Source organism: Lutra lutra, chromosome 10, assembly GCF_902655055.1.
Source record: "Lutra lutra chromosome 10, mLutLut1.2, whole genome shotgun sequence".
In the NCBI taxonomy this organism is placed as follows: domain Eukaryota; kingdom Metazoa; phylum Chordata; class Mammalia; order Carnivora; family Mustelidae; genus Lutra; species Lutra lutra.
In genome coordinates, this window is record NC_062287.1 from 55,969,547 (window position 1) to 55,990,947 (window position 21,401).

At 36.4% G+C, this 21,401-nt stretch overlaps 1 protein-coding gene across 2 annotated transcripts in view; it reads right to left on the reverse strand.

The window, feature by feature from the left end:
• Positions 1–21,401, reverse strand: part of PPME1 (protein phosphatase methylesterase 1) — a 69,906-nt gene that overhangs the window by 39,699 nt on the left and 8,806 nt on the right. The window contains exons 2-4 of one of the 2 annotated variants that reach the window (XM_047690339.1): positions 13,260–13,353; positions 8,535–8,628; positions 7,960–8,052 (exon numbers count right to left, since the gene is read on the reverse strand). In XM_047690339.1, the coding sequence (XP_047546295.1) occupies positions 7,960–8,052; positions 8,535–8,573 (132 nt within the window). In that variant the 5' untranslated portion in view covers positions 8,574–8,628; positions 13,260–13,353. The remainder of the gene's footprint in view (positions 1–7,959; positions 8,053–8,534; positions 8,629–13,259; positions 13,354–21,401) is intronic. The other variant, XM_047690337.1, reaches the window with a different exon arrangement.

Sequence of the window (21,401 nt, forward strand, 5' to 3'; positions counted from 1 at the left end):
TATTTGTTTTTCTCAGTCTTTTATTTCCCTTAGCATAAAATCCTCTAGGTCTAACCATGTTGTCATAAATGGCATGATCTTATTCTTTTTTAAGGTAGTGTAATATTCCATTACGTGTACATATCACATCTTCCTTATTCATTTGTCTAGTGATAGACACTTAGGTTGCTTCTATATATTGGCTATTGTAAATAATGCTACAATAAACATAAAGGTGCACATATCTTTTCAAATTAGTGTTTTCATTTTCTTTGGGTAAATACCCAGTAGAGATATTATTGGATATATGATATTTCTACTCTTAATTTTTTGAGGAACCTCCATACTGTTTTCCATGGCAGATATACGAATTTACATTCCCATCAAGAGTGTATAATAGAAGAAGAAAAAGCACTTGACAAAATTCAACATCCATTCATGACAAAAACTCTCAGGAGAGTAGGCTTAGAAGGAACATACCTCAATATAATAATAAAACCCAAATACAAAAACCTACAGCTAACATCACACTCAATGGTAAAAAAACTGAGAGCTTTTCCTCTAAGACCAGGAACAAGACAAAGATGCTCACTCTTGTCACTTTTGTTCAATAGAGTACTGGAAATACTTGCCACAGCAATCAATTTATATTCCCACCAACAGTGCACAAGGGTTACCTTTTGTCTACAGCCTTACCAATGCTTGTCTCCTGTCTTTTTGATAACAGCCATTCCAATAGTTGAGAGGTGATAACTCAGTGTGGTTTTGATTTGCGTTTTCCTGATTAGTGATGCTGAATATCTTTTCATATACCTGTTGGCCATTTATGTCTTCTTTGGAAAAATGCCTACTCAAGTCTATTGTCCATTTTTACTTATTTTTTTAAAGATTTTATTTATTTGACACAGAGAGAGAGTGAGAGACAGAGCACAAGCAGGGGAAGTGGCAGGCAGGCAGAGGGAGGGGGAGCCACAGGCTCCCTGCTGAGCAAGGAGACCAATGTGGGGCTCGATCCCAGGACTCTGGGATCATGACCTGAGCTGAAGGCAGACACTTAATTGACTGAGCCACCAGGGGCCTCTATTGTCCATTTTTAATTGGATTTTTTTGTTCTTATTGAGTTGTATGAATTCCTTACATATTTTGGATATTAACCACTTATCAGATAGATGGTTTGCAAATATTTTCTCGCATTCTATAGGTTGCCTTTTCATTTTGGTGATAGGTTTGGGTTGTTTTTTTTTCCTTTTGGCTATGTGGAAGCTTTGTGTTTGATGTACTCCCACTTGTTCCTTTTTGCCTTTGTTGCTTGTGCTTTTGGTGTCATACCCAAAAAAATCATTGCCAAGACCAACGTCAAAGGGCTGTCTCCCCATGTTTTCTTCTAGTAGTTTTACAGGTTCAGGTCTTATATTTAAATCTTTAATCCATTTCAAGTTAAATTTTTGTGAATGATGTAAGATAGGAGTCCAATTTTATTCTGCATGTGGTTATCCAGCTTTCCCAATACCACTTATTGAAGAGACTATCCTTCCTCCATTGAGTCTTCTTGGCTACCCTGTCAAATACTAGTTAATCATGTATGCATGGCTTTATTCCTGAGGTCTTGGTTCTGTCCCATTGGCCTATGTGTCTATTTTTAAGCTAGTACCATACTGTTTTGACTACTATAGCTTTGGATGCAAATATGACATCAGGAAATTGTGATGCCTGGCCTCTTTCTTCTAAGGATTGTTTTGGCTATTCAGTATTTTTTCCACACAACTTTTAGGAATTTTTCTTCTATTTCTGTGGAAAATGTCTTTGGGATTTTGACAGGTAATGCATTGAATCTGCAGATGGCTTTGGGTAGTATGAACATTTTAATAATATTAATTCTTCTGATCCATGAACATGGGGTACCTTTCCATTTGTGTCTTCAATTTCTTTCATCGTCTTATAATTTTCACTGTACAGATCTTTCACCTCTTTGCTTAAATTTATTCCTAAGTGTTTTATTTATTTGCTATTGTAGATGGGATTGTTTTATTCATTTTTCCAATAGTTCAGTGTCAGTGTATTAAATCACATTTTAAAAATCAGCTAGAGGTGCACCTGGTTGGCTCAGTTGGAGGAACATGCAACTCTTGATCTTGGGATTGTGAGTTCAAACCCCACAGTGGGCAGAAATTACTTAAAATAAGTAAATAAAAATTTTAGGAATCACCTAGAAAAGCAAGTCTTTTCTATTTCTATTACTCCACTGAATACCTTTAAAGAGAATAGCAGACTGAAATTCTACTACACTTTGCTATTTGTTCCTGAAAGCTAATTTACAAGGGTTATTTAACACATTACGATGGTGGTAGAGCCTTCAATGCCAAAAACAAATCTATACTCTGGAAATACAATTAAGTGCACCTGTGTGGTTCAGTCTGTAAAGAGTCTGCCTTCGGCTTAGGTCATGATCTCAGGGTCCTGGGATCGAGCCCCACACTGGGCTACCTGCTCAGTGGGAAGTCTGCTTGTCCCTCTGCCTCTGCCCATCCCCCTGCTCACACTCTAATAAATAAAATAAAAAATCTTTTAAAAAATTAAGAGGCAAAGATATTGTCAAATTTGCTTTATTATTCTACATTTTAAAAAACTGAGTTTTTTGAAAGGAGTAATTGTCAATCCCAACTTTATCTTTAAAGCAGTAATTTATGATCTGCCTGTCATTAAACAAGACAATAATGCTAAAAACAGATTTTCCATCCACTTATTTAATAAATCTTTCTATACTACATCTTTTAAAAATCTGGCACCTATTAATCATGTGGTTACGGTATGAAAAGGATGGGCAATGTCCCTGCTCTCATAATGTTTATATCCTAGTGTGGCAAACAAAGATTAGAAAACAATGAAAGAACAAAGTAAATTCAGAGCGTAACATGTTCTATAAATAATGAAAAAGTGTTAGAGCATGTCCATAATAATTATTCTCTTTAAATGTATTCATTAGAGTAATAGAAGTAGAAACAGACTTACAAACCAAGATTTCATTCTTTTTGCTGGCTGAGTAATATTCCTGTGTGTGTGTGTGTGTGTGTGTGTGTGTGTGCGCGCGCACGCGCGCGTGTGTGTACGCACACATGCATCTTTTTTTTTTTTTAAAGATTTTATTTATTTGAGAGAGATCACAAGTAGATGGAGAGGCAGGCAGAGAGAGAGAGAGAGGGAAGCAGGCTCCCTGCTGAGCAGAGAGCCCGATCCAGGCCTCGATCCCAGGACCCTGAGATCATGACCTGAGCCGAAGGCAGCGGCTTAACCCACTGAGCCACCCAGGCGCCCACACATGCATCTTCTTTATCAATTCATCTGGGTTCTTTCTTTATCAATACATCTGGGTTCTTTCAATAGTTTGGCTATTGTGTACACTGCTGCTATTAAAATTGGGGTGCATGTGCCCCTTTGAATCACTGTTTGTATCCTTTGGATTAAGACCTAGTAGTGCAATTGCTATGGTGTAGCTCTATTTTTTAATGTCTTGAGAAACCTCCATCCTGTTTTCCAGAGTGGCTACACCAGTCACTCGGGAGAGGGTTCCCCTTTCTCTGCATCCTCCACATCTGTTGTTTCCTGAGTTGTTAATCTTAGTGACTCTCATTGTAGTTCTGATTTGTATTTCCCAGATGCTGAATGATGCTGAGCACTTTTTCATGTGTCTGTTAGTCATTTGTATGTCTTCTTTGGAGAAGTTCCTGTCTTCTGTTCATTTCTTGACTAGATTTTTTGTTTTTGGGGTGTTCATTTTGATGAGTTCTTTAAAGATTTTGGATACCAGCCCCTAATCTGATACATCATTTGCAAGTATCTTTTCCCATTCTGTAGGCTTTTTAGTTGTGTTGACTGTTTCCTTTGCTGTACAAAAGCTTTTTACCTTGATGAAGTCCCAATAGTTCATTTTTGCTTTTGTTTCCCTCGCCAAACTTATTTATTTTAATGAGAGAAAGGGAGAGAGCGAGTGTGTGCACAGGGAGGGGAAGAGGGAGAGAATCTTCAAGCAGTTCCCCACTGAGAGTGAAGCCCATTGTGGGGCTTGATCTCATGATCCATGAGATCATGACCTGAACGGAAACCAAGAGTCAGATGCTCAAGTGACTGAACCATCCAGTCACCCTGTTGTTTTTTTTTAAGATTTTATTTATTTATTTGACAGAGAGAGACACAGCGAGAGAGGGAACACAAGCAGGGGGAGTGGGAGAGGGAGAAGCAGGCTTCCCACTGAGCAGGGAGCCCGATGCAGGGCTCCATCCCAGGACCCTGGGATCTTGACCTGAGCTGAAGGCAGACGCTTAATGACTGAGCCACCCAGGCGTATCCCCCAGCCGCCCCATTTTTTTTTTTTTTTGGTAGTTTTTTGATTACTGATTCAAATTTGTTTCTTGTGATTAGTTTATTCGGATTTTCTATTTCCCCCTGTTTCAGTTTTGGAAGATTGTATGTTTCTAGGAATTTAACCACTTCTTCTAGGTTGTCCAGTTGGACATTGGGATTGCTAATTTTAGACAAATAGCTTTTCGCATATTTGGTATTATTTCCTTAGAACAGATTCCTAGAAGTACAACAACTATATCAAATGGTATAAATATTGATAATTCAAAGCTAAATTACTTCCCAAGAGAGCTCTGACACTAAAGAAAAGAACAGTGAAGTAGGAGTTGGAAGATGTGATTTCTAGTCCCAATGTTTGAAAATATTTGTTTTCTAATGCCTTTGCCAACACTAAGAATAATTTTTGGAAAATATTAATTTGATATCTAAAAAAATGATACCTCCTATGTGAATCATATCTGATTACTAGTGAGGATGAACTTTCTCATGTCTATATGTTCTCCATGAACTGTGTCTTCATGTCCTTTGGTCTTGCATATCCTGTGTCTGGGATTTTTCTAACCATGTTCTATCTTTTGTTATCAGCCATATGTAAATGACTTACTGACATTTGATCAAGACTTTAGAATGATTTACTTTCTCAAATAGGATACAATGGATAAAATTTACCCTTTTCTTAATTGTTCAAGGTCAGTTTTAACTTTTTCAAGGAATAACTATTGAGCACGAACTCCAGGACAGGCCAGGTGTGGTGTCATATTAAGAGTGAAGAAGCACAGTTTCTGCTGTCAGGGATCTCATGATGTAGCAACATAAGTATCAACCACAGTTGTTCATCTCTTCCTTTCGCTGTCAGGATACTTGTCCTCCTGCTACGCTAGTACCTTTTTGTTTCTATTTTACTATAGTATTTTACCAGTTAACATGTGGGTGGATGTCTGAGAGTAATTCTGCCTCTCAGGATCATAAGGTGCTTGGGCTTATTCCTGCTGTTTGCCATGGCTGCCTTCTCAATCATGTTCTAGTGTTTACAAAAATACGAGCTCTGGAGTCAAGTCAGTTGCCAGAGCACTCATTCTTACATAGCCATTTTTATTTCCAAAGCACTGTCACATATAAACTCATTTAGTGGGCTGGTATACTGTCAGGAATAACAACAACAAAAAAGGGCAGGTAAATTTAACCAGCAAAAGTCCAAGCTATTGGGCTCCTTGCTTGGCAGGGAGCCTGCTTCTCCCTCTGCCTCTGCCTGCCACTCTGTCTGCCTGTGCTTGCTCTCACTTCTCTCTCTATGACAAATAAACAAATAAAATCTTAAAAAAAAAAAAAAAAGTCCAAGCTATTAAGCTCAGCGGTAAGGAATTTCCTTGATTATACAAGTAAACCAGGTAACAACTGAGACATAATGACCTATCTATAAAAGACTTTCACAAAGAATGGGATGCTAATAGATGTTTTAGAAAAAAAGGAATTAGGTAGTCAGGTACATTTGGAAGACTCAGGTGAAATGAAATAGATTTATTTAGAAGAACATCCTAAAGACCTTAATAACATACTGATATATAGTGAAATTCTGACAGAAATCAGAGAAAGATATTATATGTTATATTTCTTAAACTCATTTAGTCATAAAAACCTTATTTCATTAATATCTCATGGAACTTGTAATTTGTAGACTATACTTTGGTAAAAAAAAAAAGAACTAGAGAGTTCCTCTGCACTAACACATATAATGTCAGCAGCTATTTATCAATCACTTCCTCTATGCCAGTCACTTTCCATGTTATTTCATCTTTCTATGAAAAAAATATATTTAATATCAATATATGTTAAATCACTTATTATAATATTTGTACATGACTTTAAAATTTAGTTTTCATATTCCACTATTTTACACAATTTTCAAAGAAATCTTGAAGTATAAGAAGAGAGTAAGGGCTTACATGTCTTGTTCTATTGGTTCAGGGGAACTGGAATACAGTTACTACTCTAGCTCCTACATTAGGAACAGGCATGTGATGCTATTACTCATTCATTCAAGAAACATTCCTTGAGCATACAATTAAGTGCCAAGTATAACTGAGCCATGGTCTTCACCTCACAATCTAGTTACCTAGTTGAGGAATGTAAATTACCAAAGCAATGCTTCTAAAATGTGAAATGTGGCTAGTCCAAAATGAGACATGTGCCTTACTGCCTTACTGAATTTCAAAGACAGTATAAAAAATAAGGTAAAATATCTCAGTAGTAATTTTTATACTGATTACTTATTAAAATGATAATACCACAGGTACAATAGGTTAAATAAGATGTATACTATTAAAAACAATTTCACCTTTTAAACCTATTTTATGTCTCTACTAAATTTAAAAATCACATATGCGGCAAAAATTTACATATATGGTTTGCGTTATATTTCTGTTAGATGACACTGGTGTAGGGAGATTAAAGAGCCTGGCACTTAGAGCCAAATCAAACAGCTATGTCCTAAAATAAGAGAAAGGAAGTAGCAAACAAGATAGGAATCAAATCATTTAATAATTTAATAACAGATGATTAAGTGCTTATGTGTCGAGAACTATTCCCAATAATCCTGCTGCCAGGAACATAATGGTATATTCAGGGCCCTCCTCAATTCCATAGCCATCTAGCTCTAGTTATCCAGTACTGCATTCCCACTTGCTCCCATTTTTCTGTCCCTTAGACTCCCTACTGGTAAATAGAGGAAGTATGTACATCTCCCTGATAGAAACCAGAAAAAAAATAGGAATAATGCTACTATGTTCCTTACAGCACCTCTCCTTGTACAGAGTCAAGAAAATCAGGAAGATCTAGAACTGGTAGCATTCACAGAGACATACATCCTCTATTCTAGACAAGGGTATCATCAACCAAATATTGTTTACTTCCCAGTAGCTTTAATGATCTATTTTAATATCATTAAAATATAAAGCATTATTGGGGCACTTGGCTGGCTCAGTCATTAAGTGTCTCTCTTCACCTCAGCTCATGATCCCAGGACCCTGGGATCAAGCCCTGCATTGGGCCCCCTGCTTGGCAGGAAGCCTGCTTCTTCCTCTCTCACTCCTTCTGCTTGTGTTACCTCTCTTGCTGTGTCTCTCTCTGTCAAATAAATAAATAAAATCTTTAAAAAATAGATATACATAAAGCATTATTTTTAAAAAGAAAAAAAAATTCCAAATATTTATGGAGCATCTCCATGTATAAAGTACTATGCTAGGGTCTATGAGGGAAATAAAGGATAGATATTATCTCTACCTAAAGCACCTGAACAGAATATTTCTGCTTACCTATTACTTAGATTACTTAGATACAGACCCCCACATTTGATCAGGAGCAAATCCCATCTCCCTCATCCCAATGCAATATATATAGAACATTTTATAAAATGTTTGAAGAATTCATGGATTAAAGCTTACCTTAGTAAAGAACAGGTGATCTTGGGCCTACCATGAAAAATATTAACAATCAACTCACACCCCTAACTTTCTTATATCAAGCTATACAAGTGAACACAGAAGGGAGAGTTAGGTTAGTCAAATTCAGCCAGAAGTAAACAATGATTGTGCTAACATCAACTTCTTTTATCAGCTACTTACTTACCGTGAACACAGCCCAGGATAGGGCAGAATGGCCTCCTCCATGCAGAAGGAGTAGGACAGGACCCTCTGAGCCACTCTTATAAACTCGGAAAGTGTATGAATAGTTAAAGATAACATATCTAAGCTTTTGCTCACTGAAGTTTTTGATTGATTATTTAATCGTAATAATACTGATTAGAAAACTCAGGCAGTACCAGACTCTATATAAAACTGCAGACTTCCAAACTTAAGAGATACTTAAATAGAAGTTTCTGAAACACCAAACCTGTTTCGAAGACCTACAGTCCCTGGTTTCTAGATGCTAAACTGATTCAACTCATCTGATTCATGAAACCTTCCCCGGGCCCTAAGATATATATCAGGAACTTAATTCTTAATCCTTTCCCCATGCATTAGACACTTATGTCTAAGTATGATACTGGCATAGACTTACAGGTTAAATTCCATGCTGTACAATTACGGTGGGGAATAAAAATGAAATAAACAGCAGGACTAAAGAACACTTTAGAAACTAAATGTGTCTTCTTAGACAGCATTATAAGCTTGCTAAAGAATAAGCCATTTTGCAAAGGATATATCCTTGCCAGTTTCATTCTCTACTTCTACATCTTCCATGGACTCAAAGTACTGACTCCAAGAAACGGGGGAGAAGTCTCGCTTTCTTCCAGGGCTAAGGAAAAAAAAAAAAGAGAAAGAGAGTTCAAGTAAAAAATAGTTACGCATGAAAAGATAAAATCTTGATCAACAAATGCTAAATGTAAATATGAAATAAAAATTGCAAGGGTATTTTCTCTTTAAGAGTGAGGAGTTTTCATACAGAAACCATCACGTAAAGATGTGTTTTTAAAAGTTCAAGATGTAAGAGTAAAAATGTCAGGATTTTAGAAAATTCATTAGTCTATTTTAATCACAAATATATCCCATGTATATACACCACAGAACCTGCCAGTTCTCTCTTCTTATTCTTGGCTATTGGCTCATTCCTATCCTCTCAAGCCATTTTAATATCATTCCTGATATAATCATTTTTGTTCACTATTCCTTCTTTATACTTTTAATCTCCCACATTATTTCATGCTTTTTCATTATTTCCAACCCATCAATATACAAGCTTCATAAAAGGCAAACTGGCAATGCCTTGACCTTCTAGGAATTTATCCAAAGATATGCTCATGCAGAAAGGAAATGACTTATCTATTTAATGTAGCATTGTTTGTAATAGAGAAAGATTAGAAACAACTTAAATATCCAGCAACAGGTAATAGATGAAAATAAGTTGTGGTACACAGAGAAATAATATTTAGTTACAAAATGGTGGAAGAAATTATATGCTGATAATATTCTTTGTATATGGATAAGACACACCGTTAAGTAAATAAACAAACAATGCACCATACTACTATTTGGGTAAAAATGGGAAGTATGTGTAAATATAATTGTTTATATATGGTTAGAATATCTCTGGAAGAATAATAATATAACATTTGATATATCCTGAAAGGGGAACTATGATTGGGAGATGGGAGGGACAATTTCCAATGTACATCCCTTTCTATCTTTTGATGGAACCATGAATTATTTTTTAAAAATTACTCTAAAACAAAAATAACCAGTATATGTCTGTTTATAACCTCTGTCTTCAACCTTGGATGCAATACAAGAAAGGAACCCTGACACTTACCTTATTTTCATATCTATTCTCCTCAGTAATGGAGAGAATTCAGAATTCTGTCAGCAACAAAACGTTACCTCCTGCCAGATATCTTCCTATATATGCCGTGGGGGCAAATGGAGAATATACACGAAGTATAATACAGAACCCTTTTAAAGACCTAAGTTAATACAAAAGCACTCTAGGTTGACTATAATATGGGAATTACAATGAAGCAACTGCACCATTAGGTATTCTTTCAACAGCCAAATATTTATTGAACAGTAATCTATTCTCCTCTGGCATTGAACAGATCAATAGTTCTCAATCCATGTAACAATAATCACCTAAGGAGCTTTTAAAAATACTGATGCTTAGGTTTCACTTCTAGAAATTGCTTTAAATGGCTTGAAGTGTGGCATAGGCACCGATAATTTTTAAAGTTCCCCAAGTTGAAAGAGAGGTGCTAGGAATACAAAGGTAAATGATTTGGAATGAGAGAGGAGTTCAAATTCCTCACAGTTCCTACCATTTCCCTATAATTCCCTATAAATCCCTAACAGTTACAGTATGGATTTGGGCAAATTCAAATTATTTAAATTCTTTCTGTCTTGGATTATAGCAAGTGAATAAAATATGTTTTTTTTCCTTTTTTTTTCTTTTCTTTTTTTTGAGAGAGAGAGAGCACATGTATGTAGGAAGAGGGTAGATGGGAGAGGGACAGGGAGAGAATCTTAAGCAGGCTCCACTCTGGGGGGGGCTTGACAGTGGGGCTGATCTCATGACCTGAGCTGAAACCAAGAGTCGTAGCCTTAACCAACTGAGCTACCCAGGTGCCCCAAATAATTAAAGGATTCTAATACATCTGGCATTTCACAATCTGGTTTCTCTTCATATTGTATAAATCTTTCGCCTTTTACTAATACATCTGGCATTTAGCAGTTGCTCAGTAAATGGGTAAAATCCTATCTTCTGATAGAAAAAGTGCCTATACAGAAGTAAACAATTTCAACCTAGACAAATTTTTTCTGGTTTGCTGGTTGCACTTGAGTTTCTACTGGAAAGCTAAAAGTAGAATTCTTAATTCTACGGATTCATCAGTCACTCACAAATCCACCTATGCATATACTAATTTGAGTATAACAACCACACATAACATGTCAAACACATCATAATGGATTCTAAGGATCTATGGATGAATTTTTGATGTCTGGACCTAAGACATCATCACAGTAATAGTACCTTAACATTTACTGTGCCACAACAGTGAATCATTCTGCCAAGTAATTTATAGGCATGATTCCAAGGGTGGAAATCATTTGCAAATCATAGATCTGATAAGGAGCTTGTATCTAGAGTATATAAAGAACTCACAACTCAGTATAAAGACAAATGACCTATTTTTTTTAAATGAGCAAACAATTAGAATACACATTTCTCCAGAGAACAGCTACAAATGGCCAACAAGCACATAAAAAAATACTCAGCATCATTAGTTACTAGAGAAATGCAAATCAAAACCACAATGAAGAACTACTTTACACAACCAGGATGGCTATAAACAAAAAGATCAATAAAGACAAGTGTTGCTGAGGATATGGAAAATTAGAATCCACATATATTGCTGATGAGAATATAAAATGGAGCAGCTGCTTTGGAAACTAGTTTGTCAGTTCCTCAAAAGATTAAACACTGAGAAATACCATGTGATTCAGAAATTTCACTCTTAGGTACACCCAAGGGAAATGAAAACAAATGTCCACCTTAAAATATGTATAGGAGGGGCGCCTGGGTGACTCAGTGGGTTAAGCCTCTGCCTTCGGCTCAGGTCATGATCTCAGGGTCCTGGGATTGAGCCCCACATGGGGCTCTCTGCTCAGCAGGGAGCCTGCTTCCCCCCTCTCTCTCTGCCTGCCTCTCTGCCTACTTGTGATCTCTCTCTCTGTCAAATAAATAAATAAAATATTTAAAAAAAATATGTATAGGAATGTTCACAGCAGCATTGTTTGTAATAACTAAAATGGAGAAAAATCTCAAATGTCCATCAACCACTGAATGGACAAATTAACTCTGGTATCCAAACAATGGAATATCATTTGTCAATAAAAGGAATGAAGTTTTACAACCTGCTATAACATGTCCAAACCTTGAAAATACTATGTCGAGTGAAAGGGGCCAATCACAAAAGATCACATACACTATATAATTGCATTACTGTAAATGTCAAGATTAGGTAAATCTATAGATAGAAAACAGATTAGTGGATGCCTAGGGCTGGGAGGTTTGAGGGAACATGAGGGCTGACTGCTAATGGGCATGAGGATCTCTTTCCTAGGGTACTGAACGTGTTGTAAAATTCATTGGGGAACTATGTTACTAGGCTAAAAAAAAAAGTGTATACTCCAAATGGGTCAGTTGTATGGCACGTGAACTTGATACTCAATAGATTATAACACTAGTTCACGAACTTAAAAAAAAAATAGAATGAGAAGAAGCCAGGTCAGATGGAACAAAATACAAAATAAGATCATAGAAATAAATCCAAATATATCAAGGATAGATTAAACTCACTAGAACATTCTCCAGGATAATCCATGCAAAAAAAATGAAGCTGATCTGAAACAAATATCCTCAGAGGAGTTTTTTTTATTCCAGCTGTATACTATTCTATTTTATTTTTTTTTTAAAGATTTTATTTATTTACCTGGCAGAGAAAGAGAGACAGTGAGAGCAGGAACACAAGCAGGGGGAGTGGGAGAGGGAGAAGCAGGCTTTCTGCCGAGCAGGGAGCCCGACATGAGGCTCAACTCCAGAATCCTGGGATCATGACCTGAGCCGAAGGCAGACACTGAACTACTGAGCCACCTAGGTGCCCCTCTATATACAATGTTAAAAGAGACAAATGTTCCAAAGTAAGAGAGACAAAGATATTGTAGCCAGATACTAGCCACAATAATTTAAGGCTAAATATTCTTTCTCAAAATTCAAGGGATTTTTCTATGATCATCTAAGAAAGGTACTATTGTTGAGATTTTTTTTTAAAAGATTTTATTTATTTATTTGACAGACAGAGATCATAAGTAGGCAGAGAGGCAGGCAGAGAGAGAGGGAGGAAGCAGGCTCCTTGCTGAGCAGAAAGCCCGATGTGGGGCTCGATCCCAGGACCCAGAGATCATGACCTGAACCAAAGGCAGAGGTTTTTACCCACTGAGCCACCCAGGTGCCCCAAGATTTTTTTTTACTAAGAATCTTTTTATCTCCCATATTTCTAAATTTTGATGTTAAACTAGAACATGCGACTGTCTAGAAGATTCCTTAAATTTTCTCTTCTATTGAATTTATATTTTCTATACATATTTTCATTCCCAACAGCTATTTCTTGTTCTCTGAAAAGAGGTCCCCTCCCCTTTTTTAAAGAGCACTCTATTCTTGTTTCATAGATGTCATATTGTCTCTTGTCTCTCTGACAAGAGATACTAGATTTTTTTAGGATTTTATTTTGTTCTATGCATTATTATTTCTTTTTCTCATTTTGTCTTTGTACCTGTCTTTTGTGTTAGAGGTTTTTCCTGGATATCTGGTGATTCTATGAGAGAATAGACCTTGCTGACTACTAAATATGACATAGAGTTAATAAATAGAGATCTAACCTTTTAAATGGGGAACTCTTCCCCAAACATCAGAATCTGCATGTCTTTTCTCAGGCCAGTCATTTGTCCGGAGAGAAATCCTCCAATCTCCTGCCTGGGGACATAAGACTAACTGTTAGCCTTCTGGGAAAAGATCTGAATAGTCTCATTTGTTTACTCATTCAACCAACATTCACTGAGCACGTATAAGATACTATTTTAGGGACTAGGGATACCTTTTGTCTGAACAAAACAGACAAAACCTCCTATTATTCTGGTGTTTGCACTCCAACAGAAGGAGACTTAAGTAAAAATTTGTCAGGTAGTGGTGTCAGGGATAAAAAAATAAAGGTGGGGCGGGGGACAATGAATGCCGGGTTAGGAAGGGCTATAGTTTTAAATCACGGGGTTAGGAAAGGCACCTTTAAGCAAAGACCTGAAGGTAAAGGAGCAAGCCTGAGCGTGTCTAGAAGACAGAAGGTATAATACCTTTACTTAATCCCTGCTTTCATCCTATTGCTTTACCTTTGTTGCCATATTGTCTCTGAGTCCAGAGACACTCTGGTCCAGTTTCTCTAGAAGTTAACCGTCACACTGAGGGAAAGGAGATCTGGGACTTTAAAGGTGCTTTATACAGATTTTCAATCAATCTTCCTGTTTTAGCCCCTTTCAAAGGTACTTAGCTCCTACAGTTCCTGAGCCTGTATGGGGTTATGATATGGATTAGCCTGTACTTTCATTCTCCTTCTGTGGGTAGTTTTCAGTTTGCTCTTCTCTGCTAACAGTCAACTTGCTATCTTCCTAAATCTTGGTAGCCTATCTATCTTCTCTCCTCTATTTGTCCTGTGGTATTATTCCTTTTTCCAAATCACTCTACCATAAATTAATAGGGTTTGATAAGAGAATGAATGAACTAATTTCTACAACAGCTCTCTGGGGTAGCTATTCCTATTTTGCAAATGAGAAAACTAAAGCCAAGGGAGGTTAAATAATTCATCCAAGACACAGAAAGCAGCTGAGCAAAATCTTATTCTCAGGGTTACTTCTATATCAGTTTTCAATACTACCTTCAAAATAATACTAGGTTCTCTATTCTTGAAATCACCCAACCTAGCAATGAGCATGCACAAATCCATCCCTAGGAAGAGGTGAAAGAGGATTAGTTCTTGCTGTAGGGGTAGTGACTGGCAGAGGACCTTCATAGCAAGCCTGAGTACCAGGGAGACTAAAGAAAAAGTCAAGGTTATAAATGTAGATGGCTATGGGACAGAGGAGGAAGGTGGAGCGAGAAGGAAGAATCAAAAACAACTCTCAAGTTTCTGTGATGCCATTCACAAAGAGAGAACATAAGAGGCCATTTTAAAGAACTCTAGGTTAACAAATACTGATTTACCATGGGATTGAAATCCTAGATTCTATTCCTATTAGTTTTCTTTATTAGCCATTGGTAAATGTTGTTAATTGGGCATCATGGAATCCCAAAATGAAAATAGTAGCATTTACCACAACAGCCTGCATTAGACAGGACAGGATACTTATGGCTCCATATATGATGTGGTTTCAAGCAAATGAATGAAAGCTTATCTCACTTAAGACCACTTTCAAATAGGGTACTTAATCTCATGGGAACTTCCAACCTGCTGAGTCAGATCATGCAAAAATATACATTTTAAATGGATGGATGAAGAGACTGCTGTAGCACTGGAAGAACTACTGTAATCTTATACCTCCGATAATAAAAGAATTCTGCTTTATTTAGGTTTAGAAAAATTTCTCAATTTTATTTCTGCCACTTACCTAACCTAATTAATAACTTATTTTTCCAAAACCCTAAAAGTAAAGAGAAAAAAGATATGAAAATTTTAGTACAGTGATCTGGCCTCAAATAAAACAAAATTACTGAGATATCAGTAATGAAAGCAAGAAAGAGTACAAGGCTTTTTTTGATGCTTTACAAGGGCTAATTGTAGCTGCTTACTCTTATAATCAATGTTTGTAGCTGTACTCAGGGATCAGAATTATGTAAGCTACTACTCTGTGGACAGTACCACAACAGGAAGAAAGCAAGCAGGTCTGGAGTCAGAGTTTCCAAGCCAATAAAGTCCATATAGAAGCCTCTAATAAGTATATAGTTCAGAACCAACCACCATATAATTCCCTTCTCAGATTCACCTGAAATGTCATAATAATGTAGAATATAAGACATATTTCATAATATATCTCATTTCAAATATGTTTAGGACAATTATTCTAGAGCCTCTTTCCAGTCATGATTTGCTTATATAATCAACAAAGTTAATTCCAACTCAATTTTTGAATATGCCCTTTATGACGGGCCCTGATACACTTCCTGGGCATTTGGGAAATCAGCAGGCCAAAAGTTCCCACTGATGAACAAAACTTGGTTCTTGCCCTCAAAATGCTCATGCCTGGGAGAAAATAGGTAAGTAAACAGTCACTGTATACTAAAGCTAGGGCAGAAATACGCCTAGCGTGCCACAAAAACTCATAGATGGCACATACAATCTTGTTTGGAACACTGATGGGAACGGAATCAGGTCAGGGAAGGATTCACAATGATGTTGTCCAGTGTGAAGATTTTCTTAAATGTTATACAAATCTGAAGTACTATCCTTATTAAATATCGACCTAGATTGGGAAAGTAATTTCTCTAATTACCAAATAAAACTTCCCGAAACTGTGAGAAAAATGTTAGTATAAAGATTCTACAACTTAAAAATGGGTTTCTATTCCAAAGGTCTGTAAAGTAGTGGTTGGGAAAAATGAAGCACATTTTCCCTGAAATACTAGCAAATTCTGAGATATTAGTAAATATTATGAGATATTAGTAATTCTGAAACATTAGTAAATTCTCTGGGTAGTTCTACCCCCAAGACTACTTAGCCATACAACATGATAAAATGCTATTTGTGATGAAATTCAGCTAATAACAATGTAGTTCAAATGATTAACACAGAAAAGTGAATTTGAAGTGATTTTACTGTAACTTGAACCATGGTTCTTATGCTTAAGGAAAAGCTGATTTAATTAAAAAGGGGGGGGAAGGATTAAACGAAACAAACCATTCATGTATTTGTGCTAGGCACTTTACAAGCATTACCTAAATTTAATCCTCTTAATAATCTGAGCTGTATTTTCTTAATAGAATAAAGATAGAAAGATATAAATGTGAAACCACAGAAGAATATAAAGAGGCCACAAGTTTATTTTTGTGCATTGTGAATATTGTGAATAATTACAGTTTTAAAAATCTCATTTCTATATTACACAAATCTATGATTTTTCCTTCCCTACTCAATTCAGGGTGGACAATTTTAAACTACTGGAAATAACACCATCTGTCCACTGTATTAGAGCATCATTCATTCATTCATCAAATGTCTACTGAGCTCCTATGTGCTACCCACTTTGGGGCAAGTAAATAAAACACAGGAGTTTACAATTAAATTAGGGAAGACTAAACAAGTAGATTACAATGGAGTTGTTAGAAGAACAGATAAAATACTGTACATATACAGCAATGTCAAAAATAAGATGAAAAAAAATAAGATGAACTATATTTTTATGTACCACTAAGAAAAAAGCTACCAGTTAAAGTAAGACACACTTCACCACTTAGAATTCATTTTAAATTTCTTAAAAAGCTCTTTTATACTTATATTGATTCAACATATATCACTTATGGCTATAAATAAAGGAAAATAAGAGCAAAATACTTAAAGTATTTTTAATCAATTTCTTCATACCGAGAGTTCTATTCTCTTTTGAATAACTTTGACTAATATAGTCCTCTGTGCCTCACAAGAACATTGGTGATGGAATGTTTCTTAAAACTAAACACCAGCTCATATACTGACTTTACTATTATATCGAGAGCTATATTATTTTTTTACTCTAACTTTAGGAATAATGCTTAATTCATCTGATCGAATAGCCACTACTTCTCACAACCATTCAGTTTTCAGTGGTTAAGAAGGTGCTCCACTTTTGTCTCTAGGAATTTCTTCCAAGCTACGAACACCTTCTTTGCAAGATTTGATGCTGGTTTTGGTGTTTGCTCAAACAAGCGGGGAGAACCAAGACAGGGCTGTTACTTGACCAACAGCAATTGTTAAGACACTATCATTTTAAATACAAAAAGAAATGTATCTTAGAATCCATGAATTATAGTAAATAGGTTTCCTTTACCCAGTTTTATAACTTAAATAATGATTCTACATATACAGTACCTCTTCTCAAAAACAAATGAGGTTAGTAGCACCCATATTAAAATCTTAAAAAAGCTTTTATTGAAGTATAATTAACACACAATGTTATATTTAGTATTACTCACATTTTTTTTAAGATTTTATTTATTTATTTGACAGAAAGAGATCACAGGTAGGCAGAGCAGCAGACAGAGAGAGAGGAGGAAGCAGGCTCTCCACTGAGCAGAGAGCCTGATGCGGGGTTCGATCCCAGGACTCTGGGATCATGACCTGAGCCTAAGGCAGAGGCTTTAAACCCCCTGAGCCACCCAGGTGCCCCAGTATTACTCACATTTTAAGAAAATAAAAGTCAAGCTTATACTACTTAAGTAGTATGCAGTATGCCAGACAGGGAATCCTAGTTTGTTGATTTAAAACCTATATTCTTTCTCCTACAGAAGAAGTACAAAATAAATAGTATTGATACAGGATTGGCAAACTATAGCCTATAGGCAAATCCAGCCATTGCCTGTTTTTGTAAGGCTCATGAGCGGAGAATGGTCTTTAAGTTTTTAAAAGCCAAGAGTAAAGGAAAAAGAATAATATATAATAACATGAGAAAATTACATGAAATTCAAATTTCAGTGTCCACAGAAAAAATATTGTTAGAACACAATCACATTCAATTACATATTGTCCATGGCTGCTTTCACCATACTCAGCAGAGTTGAGGAGCTGTTATAGAAACTATACTGCAAACCATAAAATGGTTACTATCTGGCCCTTTACAGAAAAGTTTGCCAAACTCTGGTATAAATGATAGGTCTTATAAAAGGACAGAAAATGGAAAGATCTACTTCAGGCTGAATGGTCAGGAAAAGATTTAGGATCTCATTTTAAATGAATGTTGTGTGCCACATGTCCATTAAGTGAAAACTGACAAAAACATTAACTATGCTACTATAGAAGATGCAAAAAAATGAAAACAGAGGCTCCTGCACTCCAGACCTTCCATTTTAGGGGTGACTTTAAAAAATTACCATAAAATATAAATTAGTATAATTATGATAATTGCCAAAGTACCATAAAAATTGATAGATTTATTTTATGTAACATTTTTAAAAATGCGATACCAAGTAGTAATGCACAATAATTGATAAGTGAGTGGAAATGACAAAAAGTGTAATAGAGCTCAGAGGCGGGATAGAACAAGTGAATGAGCTAGAATAGTCTGAAAGAGCTTCATGGGTTTTGTAGGAAAGTGAAATGGGAGGCATTGCAAGTACAATAAACTTGGCAGTTAGCAAGTTAGTTAATAAGTTAGTAAGTGCAAGAAACATTTAAGGAACTGCCATTGCCTGGAACATGAATGTTGAGCTTTCATGAAGAGCTTTTAACGGTAGACTGCTTGCTCTGACCCCTACACTTGTTAGAGTCACCAATGTACAGGTATCATCTCCTTGGAAAATAGTCTTCACCCTTAGAGAACAAGAGATAAACCAAGCAAGGGCAGAAAAACCCAATCCTATAAAATGCAGGTCCTTCCAAAAATAATTGCTAATTGACATTTGTCTTCTTATAGTAATGGAATTGCTTTCAGGTTTGGGGAATCACAAAAGAAGAGATACACTGCTATAAAGTAAAATCAAAACCAGGCATAAACCTTTACATATAACAGACTAATTGGGGATGCCTGGCTGGCTCAGTCAGTTAAATGTCTGCCTTCAGTTCTGATCAGGCTCCCAGAGGCCTGGGATCCAGTCTCACATTGGGCTTCTTACTCAGCAGGAGCCTGTTTCTCCCTCTGCCTGCTGCTTCCCTTGCTTGTGCTCTCTCTCTGACAAATAAATGCATAAAATCTTAAAAAAAGAGAGAGAGAAAGAGACTAATTGTAGACATGAGCTACAACCATATGAGTATGTTAAATTCAAATTAAGACAAGGTATTTGGAAGCACTCACAACACACTTTGCCTAAGTGCTGGTGTTGAAATAAAGTATAGATTCCATTATTTCATGAAGTGAAACAGCTTTCAGAAGAAAGGGAATACAAGTTTAGTTATGCCATCTTCATGGAACTGGTGAAGAAAAAAGACTGTTCTTGCAAAATGAGGCCAAATATGTCTAGGATAGGTCAGCACTTAGTAGCCAGCATGCTTGAAGCCAGGGAAATTAAGATAGAACTTTTACCCTTAAGAAGTTCATCATCTTGAAGAGCAGACAGTCAACCAAAAATTACAAGTCAGAAAGGGAAGGGTTAAACTATAGAAGGCTATGGGGATAGCTGTGCTGCTTGCCTACTATGTGATGATGCCTACCAGGATTATTATATCATTAACTGTTCAGGAAAGAAGGAAGGGTAGGGCAGAATAGGAGGAAGGGAGGAAAATTTCTCCCTGCGTATTTAGAGAAAAAGGAATAAGAAAAGTTGTATGTTTTGAAGTGAATGTCTCAAATCTAAATAGGCATAATAACCTCAACGTCTACTAGGCTGCTTAAATCTGTTAAGAGAGTTATGAATGAGTCATGAGCTGCACAGTAGCAGTCCTAGTCACTGTTGCCACAAATTCTCTAGTCTAGGAGTCTTGCAGTGGAGGCAAAATACTGAAGTTTAATTGCAGCGAGCTATTTAAATCAAGGAATCAGCACTAAAAAAAAAAAAAAAAAGTCCTCATTAGGAACACTTTGAGGGGAATGGAAAGAAGGCAACCAGATGGCTGTCTGGGTTGTGGTAGTTTAGAGTGTTTATTACTAGTGATAAGGGCATGTTATTAAAGCAGCAGAATGAAGATTCTAAAAACCACATACTGGATCAGATTATTAGAGATCATCTAACCTAAATCTTGTGTTATGGAAGGGGACAATTAATTAGCTGCCTATTATGTGTCAAACAGAATTTTCAGTTCTGCAAGAAAAGTTTCCCCATTTTAAAGACAAGGAAATATAGACTCAAATGTAAAATGATTTGCCCAGAGGCACTTTTGGTACCACTGGAGCTTGGATTTAAACTCAAGTATATGTCTGGTTCCAAAGTGCTCTTTCTACTACATTATCATAGTGAATCCCTGAGAGAAGAAAAGATAAATTGACCAGAGCTACATGGCTTATTAGCAACAAAGACAGGATTTCCACTTATACCCAGAAAAAGTCCAAAGCAAAGAACACACATAGATGCATGGTGGAAAAGGAGTGACAGTAAACAACTTCAGCCCTCTCCTATGATTTGGATGACTGGATTTTTCAACACAACTTCCTTCTTTTCTTTTTTTTTTTTTTGGCATATGTGTGTGCAAGCGTGGAGTGGTGGGGCAGAGGGAGAGCGGGAGAGAGTGTTTAAGCAGACTCTGTATTGAGCTTGGAGCCCAACGTAGGGCTTGATCCCACGATCCTGAGATCAGGACCTGAGCCAAAACCAAGAGTCAGACACTTAATCAACTGTGCCATCCAGGCAACCCCTCAGCATAACCTCTCATTCAATTATCAAAATTTATTGGTAGTGTGTGCTTGGGACGGATTGGCAAAACTATATTTTGAAGAACAGCTAAGTGTGGCATATAGTTGGACCACTCTTTAAATAGCACTACTAATTAACTTTCTTCTTTAAAAGAAAAAAAAAAACTAATTTATGACATAAAGGAATAAATTTTTCCTAGCCAACCAGAAGTGTTTTCTCAAATCTGACATCAAGCAACATATCAAGGAGGGCTCATTACATTTAAAAACAATCCAATTATCCAATTTTGCAGACACTAAGAAGAAACAAATTTGCTAGTAATAAGTCTAGCAACCATGGAAAAAGGGATATTTACTCAGAAGTGCTCAGGTCAAGGGGCTCAACCCTGGCACAAGGTAGAAAGGGAGAAAAGAGGGAGAGAAAGAGATATTACTTCCAATACCTGTGCTGCAGTGAAAACAGTGGAGAATGTGCAGTCAAAAGATCAGTCTCCCCCCATTTGC